The following is a 22,219-nucleotide window of genomic DNA, read 5'->3' as shown; positions in this document are numbered from 1 at the left end:
TTACTATACAGTGTGTATATCAAATCAATTTCAAATTATCACTATATAGTTATACAGAGTAATTTACCAAGCATGCTAACTCCTTTTTTTATTCAATAGTGATGTGATTATTCTAAATCTTATCTCTTGAATTTTTAAACATACTTAAAGATAATATTTTCTAACTATTGAGGTTTTTGATGCTACTTATAAAATGTCCTGTGGAGATATAAACTTCTGTTTTTTAGATGAGAACCTTCCCTTTCAATTGTAAAGTATTCAGTGAATAATTTTTCTGAAAAATTTGACGTATCAGAATCAAAATTCGTTCGAGTAGTTAAGTTAAAGATAAAAGGTCCATATAGTATTGACTAATGAGTGTTTAATGTTTGGCGTCTATGGCGATTTAAACATAATGATCTATCAACATTAATAATTTGTATAAATGGTGGTCTAAGTATAGTAAATACTAGTTTCAATATTACGTTTTTATGTTTTTGTAAGACCTTGTTTAAGGATTATTATCCTAATTTCAACATATACAATATACATAGTAAATTTTAATAGTTAAGAAACTATCTATTTGAATTTTGAATTAGGTACATTAGCATTTTCAAAAAAAATATCCACTTAATAATTTACTGTAAAAAGAAGTTTGTATCGTCATAGTAAATTCTTTAAAGAATACAAATAAAGTTCAAGAAACTAAAAAATTTTTCTAGGTGCCTATATTTAAAAATTCCATAAATCAGAATTTGAATAAATTCATGATCAAAGAAAAATATTAGGGTTAGCATCTTTGTGAATTGCCCTATACACTGAGTCACAGCTTGCTGCTTATATATGAAGAGTGATTCATTGAATGTATTTAGTTTTTAGTAGTTTGGTAAATTGTTTAAGAAATGCGTACTATTGAGCTGTAAGCATTAAATATCGAACATACCTGACCAATGAATCGTCCAGTGCTGTACGTTCAATGTGTCTAAAAAGGAAAAAATATGGAAACATTATTTTATCGTTTACATTGTCTATGTTTGCTTATTTTTGGTACTCCTGTTAAAAAAGAATCATCATCTTGTATATGGTATGTCCCTATAAAATTTGTATTATGTATGTATAAGAATTATTATAATATGAAAATTAAAAATTTTAACTTAAAACGTTTAAATGATCATGTTAAATGTTAATAATATGATCATATTTTTAATTCATCAGTTAACTTATTTAATTTATTGTATGTCATAAATGTGTTAATATGATGATTGGTAATAAATAGGTAGGTGTATTTTCACAATGTCACGTCGTCGTTGTCGTTGTCGTATAACAGGCATTGAAAAAATATTACAATAATGTCTACGGTAGTTTTAATATTTACAGTAAATGTTCATGGAAATTAATATACTTGAAATTTGTTCCGCTTCATTATGTATAATATATTAGTTTTAATCTTTTTTTTATGTTCTAATATCAGGCTAATGGTTATTCCCATATATGTATATCGGCCATCTGAATAATTTATTGCAAATTTTGGTGTACAACATTTGATTTGCACGATGAATCATATGTCAATTAATAATTATGACCAACTAGTTAACTTAGGTCAGCATGTATAATGAAATTTAACGAGCACTGCGAAATTTAAATCAATATTGTCTTATATTTTTAATGGATATGTTTGTACTGCCGGTTACACGAACAATCACTTAACATTTAGCGAATTAATCATGAGCTAATGGTCCCTTAAACATGATTTAGCGACCCACGTTTGTTCTATTCAATTTTACTTGATAATTAAATAAATTCATTTTATTTTAATCCGGCATCATTAGCATTATATTTTTAATATTAATTACACATGCAAATAAAATATTACTACATATTATATCTAGTTGGATTAACCGCATATATTTATATAGGTAGTCATACCATAGATTAAATATGCTTATATTATAATATATTTTAATCAATGGTCATACACCTTACACGCGGTAGTGATTTGAAGGAATACCAGCTACCATTGGCGATATAAGATATAACAGTCACAATTCAAAATATTTTTGGAGGGGAATATAAATTTGTACATAGGTATACCGTTGTATCATATATTATTATAATGCACAAATGCTCGTGTGATTAAATTTAGTTTGGTTGTATAATTTTTCACACGCCATTCATACGGCAGGTAGTGTTTCTGTCCCGTGTCCTGAAGACACCGATATATTATACGTATTATAATGGTTTTTTTTTGTTGTTGGCGAGCCCCCCTCTTATGGGAATACGAACAGATGCATTTCTAATGTTTTGAGATACCTAAGGGTCGAAATCTAAAAAAGGACACTTTTCTGGTATTTTCACACAGTTTTTTTTTTTACGAACTGTGCCACTGCCCGTTGCATGTGAATTATTAAAAAATCAAAAACTTTTACAATTTTTCTTATATAAAACCATTAAATTATCTACCATCAGACTATATTGATACTATTATTGCAATAGTATCCTCCTCTGCTGTCGATTTAATGGGGAAAAAAATGATCACATTAATAGTAAACATTTTATTTAAATGTTCGACAACGTAAAAAAAACCACTAAGAACAATGATAATTTGTATAGTGTATTTTTAGACGTAGGTATATGTACCTATAATGTATATTATAATAACCTACAGAAACTTGTCGATTTTGTCTTTGCTCACGTTTTTTGTCATGTATAAATGTATAAACAGGATATCCGGATAGGTAGACAATTACATACGTATGTATATACATACTTTTACACTAAAATGTAAAATGTTTTATTTACCATAGACGAAGAATTCATGAATAATGTTATGCACGAACAACAGATTACGTATTATAGTGGTATATAAAACGAACATTATCCAATGTTATATTTAGTTCCAACCTAACAATAATGTCTGAAGATTAAATTTAAAAATAAAATTATGTATATATTTATGTTTCACGTTTTTTCCAACGTTAAATGGATCTCATAATGATTGAAATAGGTTTATAACTTTTCCGTCTTACCAAAAGCAATCGCCCCGATCTGTTTGTATTGTACATCCGGAGACCGCAGTAATCTGTTTTTGAAAAACAATCATTCGGCAGAATACATTAAACACGCCGTATATTTTTACGGCATGTTATCCAGATGTTACTATTTACGTATGTTACTATATATATACGCACAATATCATAATAATACGCAGTACACGTCGTCGTATATCGAACAGCAGTGCCGCCGTTAAGTGCCTACGAATGATTATAATATTGTCTATGATGTATACCATATAATGATAATATCATTTCGTCTGTTTCGTGCATACTATTATTTCATAAGTTATCGATCGAGTGCATTTATATAAGTGCACTGCTGTAGAGACTGGGATTTTAGCACTAATCCGTCGTCGGGCCAACGCGTGCAATAAAAGCGTACATATATAATATAGGAAGCGGAAATTGCACGCGGTCATATGCAGCAGTGCCGCACGCGTACGCGACACGTGTTTAATACTCTTTCGGTCTGCCAACGCGAAGATAGCTCGTGGGAACTGCGTATATAATGAGTTGTAAAAAAAAACCTTATCGCGGTAGCCGTTATTATCATCGTTGTCATAGCTTGGATTATTCGTTTCGGAAAGTATGAAAAAATAATCCAATTAAAAAGAGCCGGCCACCCTTGCCCACGTGGTTCCGATCTCTTCTTCTCGTCGACCGTCGTTCAGTCGTTGTAGTGATTTTGCGAAGGCTGGCGAGTATTTGTATATCATGATATACAGTGAAATCTCTATTATAAATGGACACAATACATTTACATACATAAACCATTGCAAAAAGAAGAAAAAATGTGCACGAAAAAAAATTACAGACATTTTTTATTGTGCATAAACATTATACGTTTTTATAAACTTTTTTAAATCCACTTTTGAGTATGTACTTATAATATTGTATATAATGATAAATAAGAAATTAATATCGGCCAATTATTACAATGTATGTATAATATATTTAAATGTATAACCAATACTTTATGGCTCTCTCTCTCTATATATATATATATATATATATATATATATATGCGACGTCTCGCAAACGTCCATTATTTAGAGGTTTTCTCAACAGGGGACAACTCCCTATATAGTCGACATTTTTTATCATAGCCATCCCCGTGGCTGTCCACTCTATATAGATGTTTTATTACTGTATATATAGTATTGCGCGATACGCTATTGCTTAATGTATACTTAAATACTTTTATAGATAGGTCGTGCTATATCTATCCTTCGTACTTCAACGTCGCAGTGTATAGTAATAATAATATAATGTATATAGAATCGGTGAAAGTGTAGCGCGGCGATGAGGCGTCGTTCGTGTTCTAAGCTGATGTAGCAGACTTTTAGAGAAGAAATACAATATAATGTAACGCGTTTATTGTCTATGCCGTGTGCATATTATAACATAAATTATGCGTTTAAACGTCTTATATAATGTAACAGTCGAATCTTATCTATTATAAAAATAAAACCTACACATGGTAATATAATATAATATAATAATATTCATGTGTGTATAATATATCATAATATTATAGTTTAATGCATATAATATAGTACGCTGTATATTATGTAGTTGTGTGAGACTGCTAAAACGTGTTTGTCTTGACTTTCGACGTTATAATATTGTGCGTAGAATGTTTACCGTTTACGATATATATTATATTTTATATGCGTGCATTGGTTGTGTGTAATAAAATATCTAAAACAGATACAATATGTACATTCGATACGAAGTTAAGTTTGAACACACCCGGATGTGGTAAATGGTGTACACAATATACGTCCGAAGCTCAACAAATATTTATGACTGGTACCTACCTAAAAGGTAATACGCTGTTTCTCGCTGTTGATTTCTGAAATTTTTTCAAAATGAAATCAAAAATCAAAATTGTTAATGTGTTCGTTTTAATATTATACGACAAAAACTTCGATAACTACACGTGTATATTTTTATAATAAAAGTGATGGTACTTGAAAGGGTATACAGCTCCCCTTTACTGTATATATGTGATATACAGGTAGGTTATAGGTTCGTGACGGCGAGTATAGTATGCACTTTTATAGGAGGCACTTGTCCTTACGTCAAACACAACAATAATACAATCGAATGGGTATTTGCTAAACTGGACCGAAGTGGATTAATACGTTTTTAACAAAATATCCATCGTCCACGAGAAACAATAAAACCGAGTCGTACTTTCTCTTTCTAATATTCTTTGTTTATTAATTAAATTCCCGTCATCTTACCTCAATTAAATAGTTAATTTTTAATTAGTCTCTAATTTTAATAATTACAAATGTTTTTACACATATGAAAATCTATCAATTATTATATACCCAGCTTGGCATAATATTTATGATGATTATATTTTGCGAACATTAACCAAAAACTATTCATTTATTTCTCTTGTAGTCTTATCTCATACGTTTAATCTTAGCCACGTTTTAAATATATACATAAAATAAGTGAAAAAATTCCAAAATAGGTACAAAAAGCAAATATGTTGCGATCGGTTGTGCACATTTTCCCCCCTTGAACTTAGAGTTACTGAAATTCGACTGAATATAATATATATGATGAACATGCATCACAATAATATTATAGACTGATATAAATAATACTATTAATGTTGATAGCTGCCTATAAAAATCAGTAGCAATTAATATTATTCACAAATTATCAGTCATCAGTTCACAAAACAATCAGTCACTACGAATAACTACTGCATATACATCACTGTTGTCACATCTATGGTCACACTTATTACTACATTTATAGTACATCTATATGTCTATATACATAATATTAATTTATTATAGTATTACATATTATGATTGATCAATCAATTACTATCTATATAATATACTAACAACTTTACGATAGCACTGAAAAGATAACTATGATTTTTAATTTATAACTGCGACCTTTATCTGTATAATATGACGTTATATTGGGCAATTCACATTTTATAGATCTATACAAATCGCATTCCTGGAATAATAATGGCATAACTCAAAGAACGTCACTATTGAGAAAATGCAATTACATTTTAGACTTTTTAGAATATTACTCGTCATGTTTAATATTCATGTTATGTCAGTAAGTTGATTATCAGCGCAACAGTCGTAAAAATTCGTTTCTCTCTGTGCCTACATAATAATATCGCATCGTTATTATAAAAACAAACCGTTTGTTCCTCTTGGAAGAGTGTCTCAGTCCAGTCGTCCTGGGTTCGACAATTTTTCATAGATTTTCAATACAATATAAGGAGATGCCAAAGTAGTATCTAAATCCTCTAACCACCTAGTGCGAACTAAAATCGTTTAATATTTTATTGAAATTATTAGACACTGATGCACCGCGGGCATTGCACTACCATATAGTTAAATAGTCACAGTGATGCCTTACTTATCTGTTCACATAAATCATGCAACACAATTTATTATTAATTCTACATAATGATGGACGAACTTGATAAATATTTTATCATATTTTGGTGCAATAATTGGAAGATATCAATAAAATTCTCTAAAAATGTAGATAATCGTGTCTTGTTCGCAGTCTACGTCGTTATATACACAAGTCAACAGGTTAAAATACCTACTATTATCTCAACATAGGACCACCACCATTCTAAGGCCGCCCGAGACGAAGACGTCTCTATATGGCTTAACCGCTTAACGGCTTAACTATACTTATAAACTCTATTTAACGTACCATACATATATATATATATAATATATATATAGTGTTTTGTTGTACTTATCAATAATCTATACTTTAGTAGTACTCCGTTACAATTAATATCAATTTTATTAATCTCAGTTAATATATTATCCATACTACGAATCATAATATATTTATAATATGTACATATTGTATCATCTCTACCTCCGTTACCCAACACGATTGCTTACAAATTACAAATCAATTGTATATGGAACTAGTTGAGAAAAATCAAAAAAAAAAATTCAAAAAAATACGCCATCGACGTGGTATTATATACGGTTTACTTGTATGTACAGTATATATATATAGTGTATATTATGTATAAAAATATAATGTTCGGAAATATTTGCGCTCTGCTGAGCGTGAACGCGGAAACGATCCGCCCCAAAGGGTTTATATCCCACGGTCATCGTCATCGTTTCGCACTGATCTCTTCTGTTGGAGGCAACTGCTGCTGTTGCTGCTGCTGTACACCGTGTGCCACAGTATAATACGAGTGTACGGTATAGCCCGATATTATTAAAACAAAAAAAATGACACCGTGACGGTTATCGAGAGCCGCCGCCGGTCAACGCACCATAACTACCTCTATATATATATGTGTGTGTGTGTGTGTGTGTATCTGTATATATTATATACATATTCAGTATCATACATACATACATATATATACACGTATTGTATTGATATGTATAGGAAGCCGCCGCGAGGGGGTGCGTGAAGCGTGCAGTTATATATAATATATATATATGAAAATATTATAATACCTACACGTAGTGTTGTCCCCACCGCATGCGTTCGATTTTCTGTAGAGTGGGCACTCGTCTACACGGAACAGACAATATAGAATAACAACGGATAATACTCTGCGGGTGGACTAGAGTGATGATCGAAAAAAAAATGACCCTGACCAATGGATATACCACTACGGAGAAAAAGTCCGACGGATAAAAAAAAAAATTTTTTTTTTTCGTAAATAATATTAACTGCAGTAGTTGCATTGGTTTTTTTTTGTAAATATTAATTTTGATAAATCAAAGTTCACAGGACGGACTTTTATCGAAAAAAAAAATAATGGGATTGGACTTTTTTCCCATACACTCGACACATTGACATCGTTATATCATAATATTAATGGTGCACCACTCGAGCTCTGTATCGACCGTGACCCTTGGTGATCACACGGATCCGTCGGGATGGTATATAGTGGATCATCACGGTGAGTGGGCACTGGGCATACACGCTCCAGTTGCGCCGTCGCTTCAATTGAATCGGCAAATAACGATTCCGAGTGTGATGTTTGAATCGCTCTCAAATTGTTATTCGCACAGATAAAAAGGGACAACCTATACCTACTTCGGTTGAAGAGCATCACATCAGACCTCCTTAAATTGTATGCAAAAATAGTTTCACCTATAAAATGTTACCATTCGGGGCAGTGCGGATTACAGTCACAGTCCAGAAACAAAATGTATTTGCCGTGACGTTGTGTCTTATTTTATTTTTGATTTCATTAAGGAAGTAGTGATTTTCTGTTTTTGTCTACACACACACACACACAGATAGACTGCAGGAATTTATATATATTTTCATTCCAACGACGTACCGATTGGATCTAATGAAGCGATAAAAAGTCTAAAAACAGATTTGCAGATTTTGTCGTCATGTCCATTTGAGATCGACTTAACCACATTTTTTATTTTATCCGACAAAAATCGATTTAAAAAAGTAAATCGAAAGTCGATCTCGAGTAAACTTATTGACGTCAAATTCAAATCTGTATTTTAGAATTCCTATACTTAGCTTCACTAAGATCAATCGGTACGTTGGAATAAAAATACGTCTAAAATTAAAGAAACGATAATTTAGTTGTTGAACCAACGAATCAAGAAACGGTGTGTAAAAAAAGTAATACTAAAATATTTTTGGTTATTGGATCGTTTTTTTTTTTTTTTTGACGCTTAGCTGTTCTAAGCTTTTCTATAATAAATATTCGAAAATATCGTTTAATCTTTATTCAGCCCAATAAATAACTTGTTAAATTCAGTCGTGACATTTTTTCTTGTAAAATTAAATTGATTTTTACTAGATTTTAATATGCCGAACAGCTTCCACTTAATCATTATTTTTATTTTGTAAATATTTGTGAAGAGAATACATAAATATATTGAAAATCTGTGTTAAGTACATCAAGGACTACATTAAATTCTGAAGATTTTAATACCGAAAGAAGCAATAATATCATTATTGTTTCGATCAATATCTTTCCATCACACGTTTCATGCAAACAGCAAATAATAATTGCAGGGAATAATTTATTTGTAAATTTTTTTTTTATTGATTTATTTAATATTCAATCCACTTAGATAGCAGTCTTTTAAGTTTTTTTTTTGTTAGAAGAATATTCGTTTTTTGAATTTTTTAATCAAGCTTAATGTTTTGAGGAAAAAATAAATATTTTTGGAGTGTTAAATAAGTAATAATATATAGGTACTTCTACAATATCCATAATAGTGTTTCTTATTCGTTGAATATTGAATGCATATATGATGAAGTCAAATTTAAATTATGGGTACAAAGATGTAATATATTATGTGCAATAATGCACTCGGATATACTTTTTTAATTAAAGCTGCAACTTCATTAGATTTTCCGCTCATATTTGCGGTGCCATCATATCTTTGACCCCGTAAATGTTTTATTTCAATATTTCATTCTTTTAATTTAGTTGCAATGTGATTCGCAAATTTTTTTCTTAAACGTCATAGTAATAACAAGAACAGAGAGTAAATTGTTCAACACCTGGTAAATCAGCTATTTTGATGGCAATTGGCTATTATTTAAAAAAGTAATATTTCTTATGATTTTTGTAGAAATAATATCAAAACATAAATATGTATGAACCATCTCATTTTGAATTTTCCAACTTATATATTTGAGCGTTTTCACTGCAATTGTCTCAAAATAATGTAAAACTTTCATGGTCAGGTGAAATGGCGTGAAAAATGAGTGATTTTTTTCTCTTTTAATGAATCGTGTTTCTTATCATATTATGTCGCAGAAGCTGAGCTGACCGCATTCCATTTTTTCTCAGAACTTAAAAATATTAATTAATGTCGAAACATTATTAGAACTGTGTATAAGATAGGTTCCACGCGGTCCATAAGGAGCCATCACCGACACTGTCTTTTTTGTTGTCAGGTGGAGGAGGGGATGAGGTGGGGGGGGGGGGTTAGATAACTTTTTTCAATATTTTTAATAGCTTAGATATGGATGACATGTAATGGTAATCATCATAATTCATAAATTATAGTTTAACGATCCAACAATAACGCTATACAACCGACAATAGTATTGAGTAATGACATTATAATATAGTTACTTTCTGATTAGTATTATAATATATGTATAGACCGAGAATTATATTTGTCTTAACTTTTCTTAAAAAACGCGAATGTACCTACTCTTAAGTAACTATGGGTGGGGACACTTTCGTTTTATGATCAGACGATAAATTAGAGATTTGGTGGTCACACAAATATAATAGATGAAGGCGCCTACCTTAGTTTCATCTATATTTGTAAAATTTCTGCGAGAATTATTAATTATTATTACGAGTATTCGACGTATCACGCATCACCGTCCGACTGAGTTAAATATGTTATGAATTTATGAAATATTTATGAATTACGATGATGGTCTGCAGTGCATGTCAACAAGGCCCGCCGGTGTACCCACTCCTCCTCCTGGTGTTGTGATCATTTATTATTCCTATACTCACCTCGAACCGTCCTTCTTTATTGGACACGTACAATAATTATTAGTTATTACATAAAACATTGTCGAAGGATAATTTTTATTTTTTTTTTTACGTCGATTTTCCGATGAGCTAACGATGATTATTTACGTCCACGGGTTGTTATCGCTGTTGCGAGTTTATTATTTTGTTGTTTTTTATGGTTCATGTGCGTTAACCGTAAAATGCAGTCAAAATAACATTTTTTATTTGACGGATGCGTATAATAGCCGCAATATTGTTATATTACGGTTTTTCAACAACTCAGAACTCGGATAAATGCCAAAACGTATATTATATAATTATTATTTAATAATTATTATTAATATTGGTACCTAAGTACTACAAAATTACTATCATGTATGGTATGATACGTTTTGAATTAACTGTTTCGTATTCTTATAATATAATTATTGTCATCACATTGGGGGCCTGTTGTCTGCAGCTTTGCTTTTACGTATTTTATGGTGTTAATAATTATCGTCATTAAACCACCATATACACGTGCACAGTGTTATGTGTACACACTACACGTCATATTGTGTACTGTTATGATTATTATTATTATTATTATTAAGCATCTCTCAACTCTCTCAAGTGTTGATAAACGTTTAACGTGATTTGATTGAGCTTTCGAGAACATTATAGTAATCGTATTTAAATTTTAAACCGATAAACGATGATATACGTATTTGTCCATATATTATGTTGTCACGATGACATTCATTTCGTTATAAGTCTATATAATACCATCATAATAAATATATTATTTGCGTTATTCGGGCGAAAACGTATTTTTTCGGTTCGATAGATAGATTAATACGAACAATTAATACACGCTTAGAAGTCGACGTCCCGATGATACCTGCAGCGTTTTTCGAGGACGCAAATGTTACGCTCAGCAGATCTCGTTTATTAGCTCCGTTAGTATAAAAATATCGACCTCTTATAAAATGTTAAAGTAATATTATTGTTTAGGCAACTTTGTGGGCTTTTTATTTGATTTTGAAGTGAGTTGTATATACATAAGTATCGTATATAAGAGATGTAGGAAGAATTTACTGTTTTAAAATATTTATAACTCGCTTCGAAATAAATAAATAAAAAAAAACCACGCATATGAGGTTATCTATATAATAATCAGCTCTTATCTTTGAATTTTGTGAGAGGTCAATTTTTTCAAGTTTTTAAACTAACGGAGCTAAACGTGATCCGTTGAGCGTAAAATTTGCCATGTTATATATTGTGCACTTGCAGTAAAACGGAGACAACGCACATCATACGGATATATTTATATCGTAGTCCTTCTTAAATATTATAAATTAAAATACAATACTATAGTATATTGTTTATAGCCGGGTAAGATAACGAAGCATTGAAAAATCTCAAATCGTCTCGTTCCGTGTTTAACTCTGCAGATTTATAGAAGTTTTGTGAACCATTTTTCTATAATATAGAGCAGCGGAGACACGGTCTAACGATAAAAAATAACGGGAACGTGAATTTGATTTAATAATCGTCGAATAAATTGCGTCGACTGTTATATTATACCTAATAATTTGTGATATCATTATGCCAATATATGCACTTGACGCTGTGTAATGAGTTGTGTTGAAGCATATTAATCATAAATTATAATTTAAAACACATATTTTAGATGTACATGGGACATTATGCTCTAGTCGTCTAAAGATAGTTACGTAATTGACCCCCGCCTCTATCGCATTGCAAAATCACGAAGAAACACATTTCATATATCTTCGAACGTCTACTCGCGATATTTACACCCAATTATATTATATACACAATTATATACACGGAGTGATCCATTTGAAACGTAGTAAGACGCTTATTTTTGAAATTATATCTAGGTGATTAAAACAAATTTAAAGTCGTTACAAAACCAACAATTTCGGAAACATTTTTTTTTTTTTTGGATGATAACATCATATAACATACCTACTTGATTTCAAATTCCGAAGAAAAATATTATTTGGAGTATTTCGATCTACATATTATATAAAATTCAAATTTCAGACAATAAGTGGCTTGTTGAGTATTTAAAGTTTATAGATAAGCGAAGTATTTGACCAATATTATTCTGGTTATACGGTTTTACACTTCTACCGCTCCACCTAGCTTATCTAAACTTTAAATAGTAATAGCTCATAAGTCAATATAAACTCGTCCAAAATTTATTTTTATTTTTCGAAGTACTCCAAAAATATATTCTTCGTGCCATTAAAAAAAAAAATCAAAATTAAATAACTTAAGATAAAAAATAGAAATAAGTTTATGTTTTTTAGAAAAATTCTACTTTGACTGCTTAAAATTATGTAAAAAAAAAAAAAAAATAAAATATGGTTTTTAAATATTATGATTGAATGTCTTATTTTAATTTCATCACCTGGTGTAATGCACACACAAAGTTATAATAAATAATAATCCTTTTGCGTTCGGGCATTTGGGAATAATAATTATGATGATTATATTATAATATAGTGATTTAATAAATATCCAACACGCGGTATTCGTTATTCGTACTTGGACAATAATAATTGAAAAAATAATATATTGTCGGTAAAACGATCGTCGTGTATATAATATTATAGTCTTTAACATTATCGTATAATATAAACAACGAATTCGTATGGTATTATAATGTGATGCCACACAGCTGCAACGGATTCGCGCGACGTGGTTTTATATTTAGACTAGGTATCAAAACAAAGCGACCTTTGTGTATTTTGATTTTCACGGTTTAAATTCGTATACACAGACTTAAGAGGACGTAACACTGGCGTTTGTCGTCTTTGTCTTACAATAGTGCATAACACACCAAATTTACCCTCAGTAGATCACATGTAGCTTCGATGGTTTGAAAACGAGAGTGAATCGATTTATCGAGAAACTTACTGTGGTATGTGATCATATTATTATCTGTATTTGTAATATTTGTATGTGATTTTTTTACGATAGTTCAGTTTAAAGTAAATTATGAGCATTTTAATTTATGCCAGTTTCATATGTGCATAGGCGGATAGGCCTACCGAGCAACCGGGCATTTCCCGGTGGGCCCCCCTTCGTATTCCGGTAATGGGGCCCCCTTTAATATCATATATAATTTATTTATTTTTCATGTGTGGAGGCCCCTTTTTAAAATTTTCCGGTAGGCCAAAAATGGCCTATCCGCCCATGCATATGTGCACAGATAATTTGTGCTGGTCATCGAGTTTCATAAGAGGTGGCGATTCACACTAATTTTTAAACTAACGAAGAGTTATGCATACGACTACTGAGCGTACATTTGCCATGTTTACGGCACTTGTAAGAAAGAGACTACAAAATGTCAGGTGTCATATCCTCTTAATCGATATAATAAGACATATTTTAATCGTTTTAATTTTTAACTGTTCGACGCGTGAGTGGATTTTTTACATAATTATACTTAAATGTACAATCGTAATAATATTGAGTGCACCGTATTGAGGTTTTGCGTTAATATCGACACACATATATATATAGCCGATAAAGCGGATAAACACCTTATGTACACGTAATATCGTTGCGTTATTGGCTTATTATTATAAAATAACTATATAAAGTGTTTCGAGTGCCTACCTATATTTTAGATTTATTTTATATTATATATACAACCTGCAGTGTTGAACAAATCACAGCAACTATGTACATAATTAACCGTTGGTAGAATGTTATGTGTTATAGCAGGTTTATAAGTAAATAGCTAAGGTGTTATAAGTCATCACTGGCGTATTTACGTGAGTGGGCATGGGGAACAGATCCCCCCTTGGTATCTTATTCGTTACTTATTTATGATTGTGCAGATGTCAATATGGTAAGTGAACTACCTCCTCTCCTTAGGGAAATTAAATGTTTGTCGTATCTGTTATAAGTTTAAAATTTATAACTAACTTTTATTCAATTACATAATTGTATATAAGTTATAATGTACAAATTTGGAATGACACTGAAAAATATCTCACTTGGTACACGACGATGGTATATTGTATTATAACGTCGTCTTAATTCTGAAGTGTCGACGCGCATTCAACGGATGTGGTGTATATTTGTTGAAATTATTGCAATTTTTTATCCGTGTTTTAGTAAACTTTAATCAATGGTTAATATAATAGGTACGATGATTAGATGTATAATAAAAACAATATACCTATACATAAAATATGTGTCGTGCATAAAAAGTTGAAAAATTATGATTCTTTCGGAAACGTATTTATTTATTTTATAAATGAATTCTGTTGGGTTAGTTGGGTAAATTCAGTTCATAAATTCGTTTTTCAAATGTGTTCATTCTGACCTGCATGCAATGATATTCCAGCAAAATAATGCCATCCGTCGGCCGCTGTCCAATTCGTCCGATATGATTCTATATTTTATCTCGAATCCTGCGCAGATTTCAACTATATATACATACCCAGGTCTAATCAGAGCGTGTATCGTCTAATAATTATTTGATGTACAACTTGTACCGTTGTGTAATTAAATTAAATTAATATATTTCGATTATTTCGTGTTTAACAAGACGTAGGTATATGTTATATGTACATATATTAGTCCGACCGTTTGAGAATCATCGTGGTGGTTTTATGCTAATATAGTAATATATTTTACTCAAACGAATATACAACGTGTAGATCGGAATGACGTAACTTGGAATTGGTTCTGGGATGGGATATATAAGGTTATACTATCGTTCTAGTGCAGGGGCTATGCCGCCACATCCCTCCTGACTATTAAATTTCGTAAATAATAACATTATATTAATTATTTGTTATCATAAATTAAATGGGGTAAATTGTATAATACAAATAATTTTCAAAGTTATGTTTTAGCACTGTGAGCCGTAAAATTGAGCTGTCATAATATATTATAATTGTTGAGGTCTCGTAGTTTTAAACTAGTAAAATAAAAAAAAATTATTCTTATTTCTTTCTTTTAGAGCCAGATGCTTACGGGAATTTAATTATGGCTATAAAAAAAAAAAAGACTGGGAAAAATATTATATTCCCCCCCCCCCCCCCATAATGAGTCTGCCAATAATTAATAATAATCGAATTAATTTTTTTTTTTCAATTTATAGAGTGGTCGGTCGCCGTCTAAAATGGACCGATTACGGCGGAGTTTTCGAGACAGTTTCAGACGCCGTAAAGATCTGGGAAATACTGCCGGATCGCCAGGCCATCATTCCAATCCTAAGCCTCATTTGTGGGCCATGGACGAAGCTGAAGTCCGGGCTGGAATATGTTCCTTCCATGTTAAGGTAAACTGCGTTTAAAATTGTTTAAAATTTAGAAAAAAAAAAAGAAAAAAAAGAAGGGCTTCGTAAAATTCTCAAACATTAAATTGAAAATGTATCTACATAGATGTTTGAATAATAGGTGTACATTGGTACAGCCAATACGAAAAACTTAATTTAGATAATAGATCAAACTTATAGAGTTTATACATTTTATTGGAATTGGAGAAATTAAATTTGGATTCTCTGTAGGGGAAAATAATGTGTTCTGAAGAAGTGTGTGGAATGAACTTCCTCGTGGAGGTAGGATTAATTATTATAATGTAATTAAAATGTACAGTATTTACACATAATTAGATGACTTGCAATTACCAATACTTGTACTGAGTAAATTTAATAGAAATTAATTAAAACCTATATTAAATAAAAATGTACAAAATTGTTTTTTTAAATTAGTTGATAATAATTGAAATAGCAATTATAGTTTAATAATATTATTTATATAGTAATTGTTTGACTAACATATTTTTGTTTTACAGTATTTGGGCTGTGTCGAAGTCTTTGAATCGAGAGGAATGGAAGTATGCGAAGAAGCTTTAAAAACACTTAGGGTAATATTATGACCTTTTCATTAAAATTAAACGAAGATTTTTAATTTATGTTCTGTTTTTGTAGGCATCACGCCGCAGACCAGTCAGAGCTATATTTTACATATCAGGAGATGGATTGCGTGTCGTTGAAGAAGAAACAAAAGTAAATAATAATTGTTACATCCTTGTAAAATTGTTGTTTTACAATTCTTGATTTTCAGGGTTTGATAGTGGATCAAACAATTGAAAAAGTTTCGTTCTGTGCCCCAGACCGGAGTCATGAAAAGGGATTTTCATACATATGCAGAGACGGACTGACTCGTCGATGGATGTGTCACGGTTTTGTAGCTTTAAAAGAATCGGTAAATATAAAATAAATTTTCTTACTTTTATTTGTATTTAAATGTTTTGTATTAATTATGAAATTTTAATAGGGTGATCGATTAAGTCATGCTGTTGGGTGTGCTTTTCAAGAATGCCTGATAAGAAAAAATAAACGAGAAGAAGATTGTTCTGTTACAATGAACTATGATCCAAAAACATCTGTTTTTACTAGAACTGGCAGTTTTAGAACTCCATCTTTAACTGAACAACAATCTGAACCTAATATTCCGCTCAATGCACCACCACAACCTCCCCCATTTCTTCAGTTAAATAAAGGTACATATTTTATTTAGATAACTTGATGCAATGACATTATTATTATTTATTAATTTGTAGATTTTAATTTAAAAGTGAGTGAAGTAATCATTACTTCTTATATTATATAAAAAATGTAATAATTATTCTAGATATACCAACATCAACAGTAAAACCATTGCAACAAAACCCCACAACACCAAAAGTTAGCACCAATGCGATTGAAAGACCGCATGCTACATTGTCAATGTTACAACGACAAGGATCATTTCGTGGGTTTACGCAACTTAATCAAGCGTCACCATTCAAAAGACAGTTGTCACTTCGAATATCTGAATTACCTTCTAATTTAGAGAGAACGAGATCAATGAGTCTACAACCAACAGCAAATCCCCGTACATCTAATAAACTCTTACAAATGAATACTCCAGGTACAGAGTTAAAGTCAAAACTATAAATAACATGATAAGTAATAATACATAGCAATATTTGTATTTATTTTAGTAAGTCCTATACTTGAAGCTTCTCCTCGAAGTGAAAAACCAATGTCAACAACAGATCAAGTAACAGCCATGTGTCAACAAATGTCATTAGAATTGGCGTTTCTTACAAACAGTACAGCCAATGATGATTTCCCTGAGAAATTTAAATCAAACGATCCTAAAAGTATAGGTAAGATAACTTTTAAATATTTTCTTGTATGATATATATATATATAATGTATTTATGTAAGTATAATATTTATAGACACTTAAATAATATCTTAATAATTATCTTATCGGAATATAGGTAGACTTTAAGTACTAGGTGATTGAAAAAAATGTATTGGGGGGGGGGGGGGCATATGAGATTCTTAAAATCTAAAAGGGGTGTTGTGTAAAAATAAAGGTTGAGAAATATTGATGTTAATTGAAGACGCCATACCAATAGGTTTGTTATCTTTATTTCTCTCAAGTAAAACAACAAACTGAAAAATATGGACAGACTTTAAAAGCTAAACACTTATAACAAAGAAAATAACTTTTTTGCAATCGTCACAGTATTCTTGTTGAACTCATACGTCTAATACATATTTTTTAAATTAAATTCTGTGTATTAGGTACTGTAGCTTATTAATATACCTAACATTTTGATGAATATTTTTAATTAGTATTCTGAAAAAGATATTTCAAGAGATTCACTTGAAAATGTTGGTTTCTTACATCTCTATTAAATCGGTGATCTAATTTTGAAAATTGCTCCTTAATAATAATTAATTACCTATTTTTATTGTACTAATTTTTGCCATATTACTTTAGCAAGAAATTAAACAAACTTATCACGGTATCTTAATCATATTATTTTATTATCATTATATTACATAATATTATGTGTATATTTTTTTAGAAAACAATCCAAAACAAGGCCCAATCACTGGAAGTGAAGCATTTCTAGCTAGTATATCAAAAAAGGCCATATTATCATCAGAAACCCAAAGTAACCCCTCCACTCCAAAACCAGAGAGTCGTATTAGCCCTCAACAAGACGAAGGCTTTGATTCCGGTTCCAGCTTATGGAATATAAACAACAAGGCAGTTACACCACCAACTCCACCCGCTACTCCTCCATCGACACTTCCAAGGCCTGAACAATGGTTAGGTAAAGTGGCAGCAGTTACATTACAGTCAATGGATCCCCAGGTCACACCTAAAAGAAATCCACATTTAGCAGCACATAGTCGCGCGTTTTCTTTAGACACTGCTGAGGATGTTTATCGCACGTATAATAATATTTCAGCTAATCCATTTGATCCTAATTACATTGCCCCAAAACAAAATACAAATCCTTTTTTGAGTAGCCCAATATCAAATAGCCAAAGTAAAACTGTCAAAACTTTTGAAGTTCAAATGTGATCAATTCTTAAAATTATCATCATTGAGTAAGATAAAGTAAAAAAAAAATTTGAGAAAGGGAATATGCGATTACCATAATACTATGTAGGATTGGATTCATGATTGTGCAATTAATGTTCAAAATTAACATTAACAAAACTTAATATTGATGTTATTTGATCTAGTGTACTATGTACTATCTTTAAAAAAAAATCAAAATTTCAATTGATCAAACAAAATTGTTTGTTTTCAGTACCAGTAAACTTATTTTTTATTATATTTTTTAATAACCTTTAAGTATTACTAAGTGCATTTATAATAATAGTTTACTGTAACTTAAAACATAAAATAGAATCATCTAAAAAAAATCTGCAAATAAGTTAATTACTCATCATAATTATAAGGTTCAAAAAGTACTTAATTAAAATATATTCAGTACAGAGTTACACGATTATTAATAAATATGAATAAATATGCATTAACTATTAGTTATTTATTTTTTTTACATTTTACTGTAACTAAACTTAAAACATAAACTGAATATTTATGCACAGTGAATTTAAACTAAATTATTAAATAATGTTTATATACGTTCATTTGCAACCTATACATATCAATATTTTTTTAACGTTAAAATATTTAGTATATTATATTATTTAATGTTAAATTTTGTGTTGATATAAATATTGACAGCTAAGTAAGGGTACCTATTAACGAATTTGAACTTATCGCACACATATAGCTAATGGTGAACAATTCACTACTATGGAAGGTTTATTCATTAACAACTAATTGAATCAAATAGTTATATTAAATAATAAAAATCAAACATATTTCTTATATTTAATTATAGTTACAAAAAGTTATAATAATTAAATATTTTAAACTATTAATAATAAATTATATTTATATACTCACAATATCAAATTGAATAGGTTATATAATTATAACATTTTATTGAATGACATTTTAATAATGTACAGACCAACTCTCAATTAGTAAACAAACAGTATAGATTCTTTTAAACAAGTCCTAAATATTTGCCAATTTTTTTAACCCAAGTATTATTTAATGATTATCTATAACCATAAGCATAAATGTATATAATGTGTATTTTTCTAAGATCAAAATGTTGATATATGTATTCTTCTCTATACCTGTTAGATTGAAAATGATTCACCTTGCATTCATTTTACTTCTTTATTGGCACAATACTGTATTTTCTATTGTCTTTACAGTTGTCTAAATAATAATGTTTCAGTTATTTACATCCCTCATCTTCACATATTATTTTATACATATGATACTTCTTTACTTTCGCTTTCAGTATGACAAGTCAAACACTTCCACAGTCATAAAATACCTAAAAATGTATTATGATTAGAAAAAAAAAACGCTTATAGCCGCGTACTGAATAGGGATTGCGTGTTCTGTGATATTCGTGTATTCAATAGACTGCATTTTTTTCTATTGATACACAACAATGTTTATTATTATTATCATCATTATTATATTATTATTATTATTATTATTATTATTATTTTTATTATTGTATGTACTATACGCGAATATCTGTGGTAACATTATAATATTATAACAATATCCGTATTGCTCTCATAATAACTGTAGTATAAATATTGATGAATATTTATACTTTTCATCATTAAGATATAATACTTGTTAGTATTTTAGTTTGTATTATATTTTCTTATGATTAAAAATTATTTTTTAAAACAATATTATTATGTATAGATTATTATTATTATAAACAAACATTATTACACATAGTATTAATCATTTATGGATTAGACATCTAACCGGTTATTTGTTATGCCCGAGAGCAACTATACCTGTAAAAAAATTAATTACTTAACACCTGGTTGAAACTCGATTTTCAAAATTGTCGTACCTATTAACTATTAATTAGTGTATACTCCAATTAATAATCATGCTGCACCTTATTATGTTATTGGTATACGATTAATTTTTATTGTTGTTATTATTTGGTCTATCCACTTAGGAAAGATTGGTGTTTGTATTATGGGACACGTGTATATCATTATATTATGTGTATATATATAAGTATATCAGTGAACATTCTTATGTTATACATACTTACACAATTGTATATAGATGTAATATGTTGTTTATGTTTTTGACAAAGAATATTATTGTGTACGAAAGATCTTAGACATATATTAAGTATTGAAATTGCAGTATTGTTTTTAAATGGCTTAAGTGCAATTAAAAAATAATTCTCGTTTTTCAACTAAAATTTTATGAAAACGACTAATAGTAAATATGTAAGTTTTATGGATAGGAGATAATTATTCTATTCAATATTATTGTGATTTTAGTGGCCTCTAAAAAAAAAGTATAACAATTAATGTTATGTTATAATTTTATTATTATATCATATTATATCTGTACAAGGTGTCCTATAAAAATTTACTAGTTTTAAGTACTCGGATTAATACAAATTCTATTTTTCCCGACCATTTAAAATTAGTAAGTCCTCGTAGGATACTGAATAATATGCTAATAGCTTCGATATGACCAAATTAGAATTAACTTACCTATTACTTTGTATTGTACTTAAAAGTTAAAACAAATTGAAACATGTTTATAAAACCTTTATCTTATTGTTTATATTTTGTGGTATAAACATATAGTTAGAAAACTTAGACAATATTTTTAGATGCCTAAGAACCTTTGTACTTAATTATTGTTGTCGTATGAATTATATATAAATATAAAAAGTATCGATTGTTTTTATGTCAAGCGTATAATGGTATTTAATTATTACCAATAGTTTTGTACCTATATTATTTTACTCCTCAAAAAAAAAAAAATTGTCTCTTACCTCAAACATTTTATCATTTATATTTTTTTGACCATTTGGTATCATAGTTTCTCAATAGTATATGTTATATTGTTATACGTAATAACTAATAAGTAATAACCACCGGTCACAGCTTATAATATCACACAAGACATAACTATGTATCAAAGATCTTAGTATCAAATATCAATCACGTATTCATATCTGTCTAACCTGAGTAATGGTCACTGACCATCAACAACCTTAGGAAGTTCTTTTTAAATAAAACAGAAGAAAATATAAAAAATTGTTGAGTTACTTATCCTTGTAATTTGTGTATAGATTTTTACCATAGTGAATGCTTCTTAGCTAAAATTAGAATGGTTTAATGAATGCGCTATCTCTATCTATATTATATTCAATGAAGTTAACATGAATATTTATGTTGGGTGAAAATGTTTGT

General features: G+C 29.7%; 1 protein-coding gene across 1 annotated transcript in view; it reads left to right on the top strand.

The window, feature by feature from the left end:
• The window catches only part of numb (NUMB endocytic adaptor protein), a 29,866-nt gene extending 8,156 nt beyond the window's left edge, over nucleotides 1–21,710 (top strand). Inside the window, exons 2-9 of the mRNA XM_089227896.1 lie at nucleotides 15,680–15,859; nucleotides 16,375–16,446; nucleotides 16,511–16,588; nucleotides 16,647–16,787; nucleotides 16,860–17,085; nucleotides 17,217–17,495; nucleotides 17,569–17,736; nucleotides 18,451–21,710. Of these exons, the coding sequence (XP_089084022.1) occupies nucleotides 15,680–15,859; nucleotides 16,375–16,446; nucleotides 16,511–16,588; nucleotides 16,647–16,787; nucleotides 16,860–17,085; nucleotides 17,217–17,495; nucleotides 17,569–17,736; nucleotides 18,451–18,956 (1,650 nt within the window). The 3' untranslated portion in view covers nucleotides 18,957–21,710. The remainder of the gene's footprint in view (nucleotides 1–15,679; nucleotides 15,860–16,374; nucleotides 16,447–16,510; nucleotides 16,589–16,646; nucleotides 16,788–16,859; nucleotides 17,086–17,216; nucleotides 17,496–17,568; nucleotides 17,737–18,450) is intronic.
• The last annotated feature ends 509 nt before the right edge of the window (nucleotides 21,711–22,219 follow it).

The sequence above is a fragment of the Diuraphis noxia genome, unplaced genomic scaffold (assembly GCF_037042655.1).
Source record: "Diuraphis noxia isolate RWA-SAM2 unplaced genomic scaffold, SU_Dnox_SAM2 contig0004, whole genome shotgun sequence".
Lineage (NCBI taxonomy): Eukaryota > Metazoa > Arthropoda > Insecta > Hemiptera > Aphididae > Diuraphis > Diuraphis noxia.
This window is presented reverse-complemented; position numbering and strand designations above follow the sequence as displayed.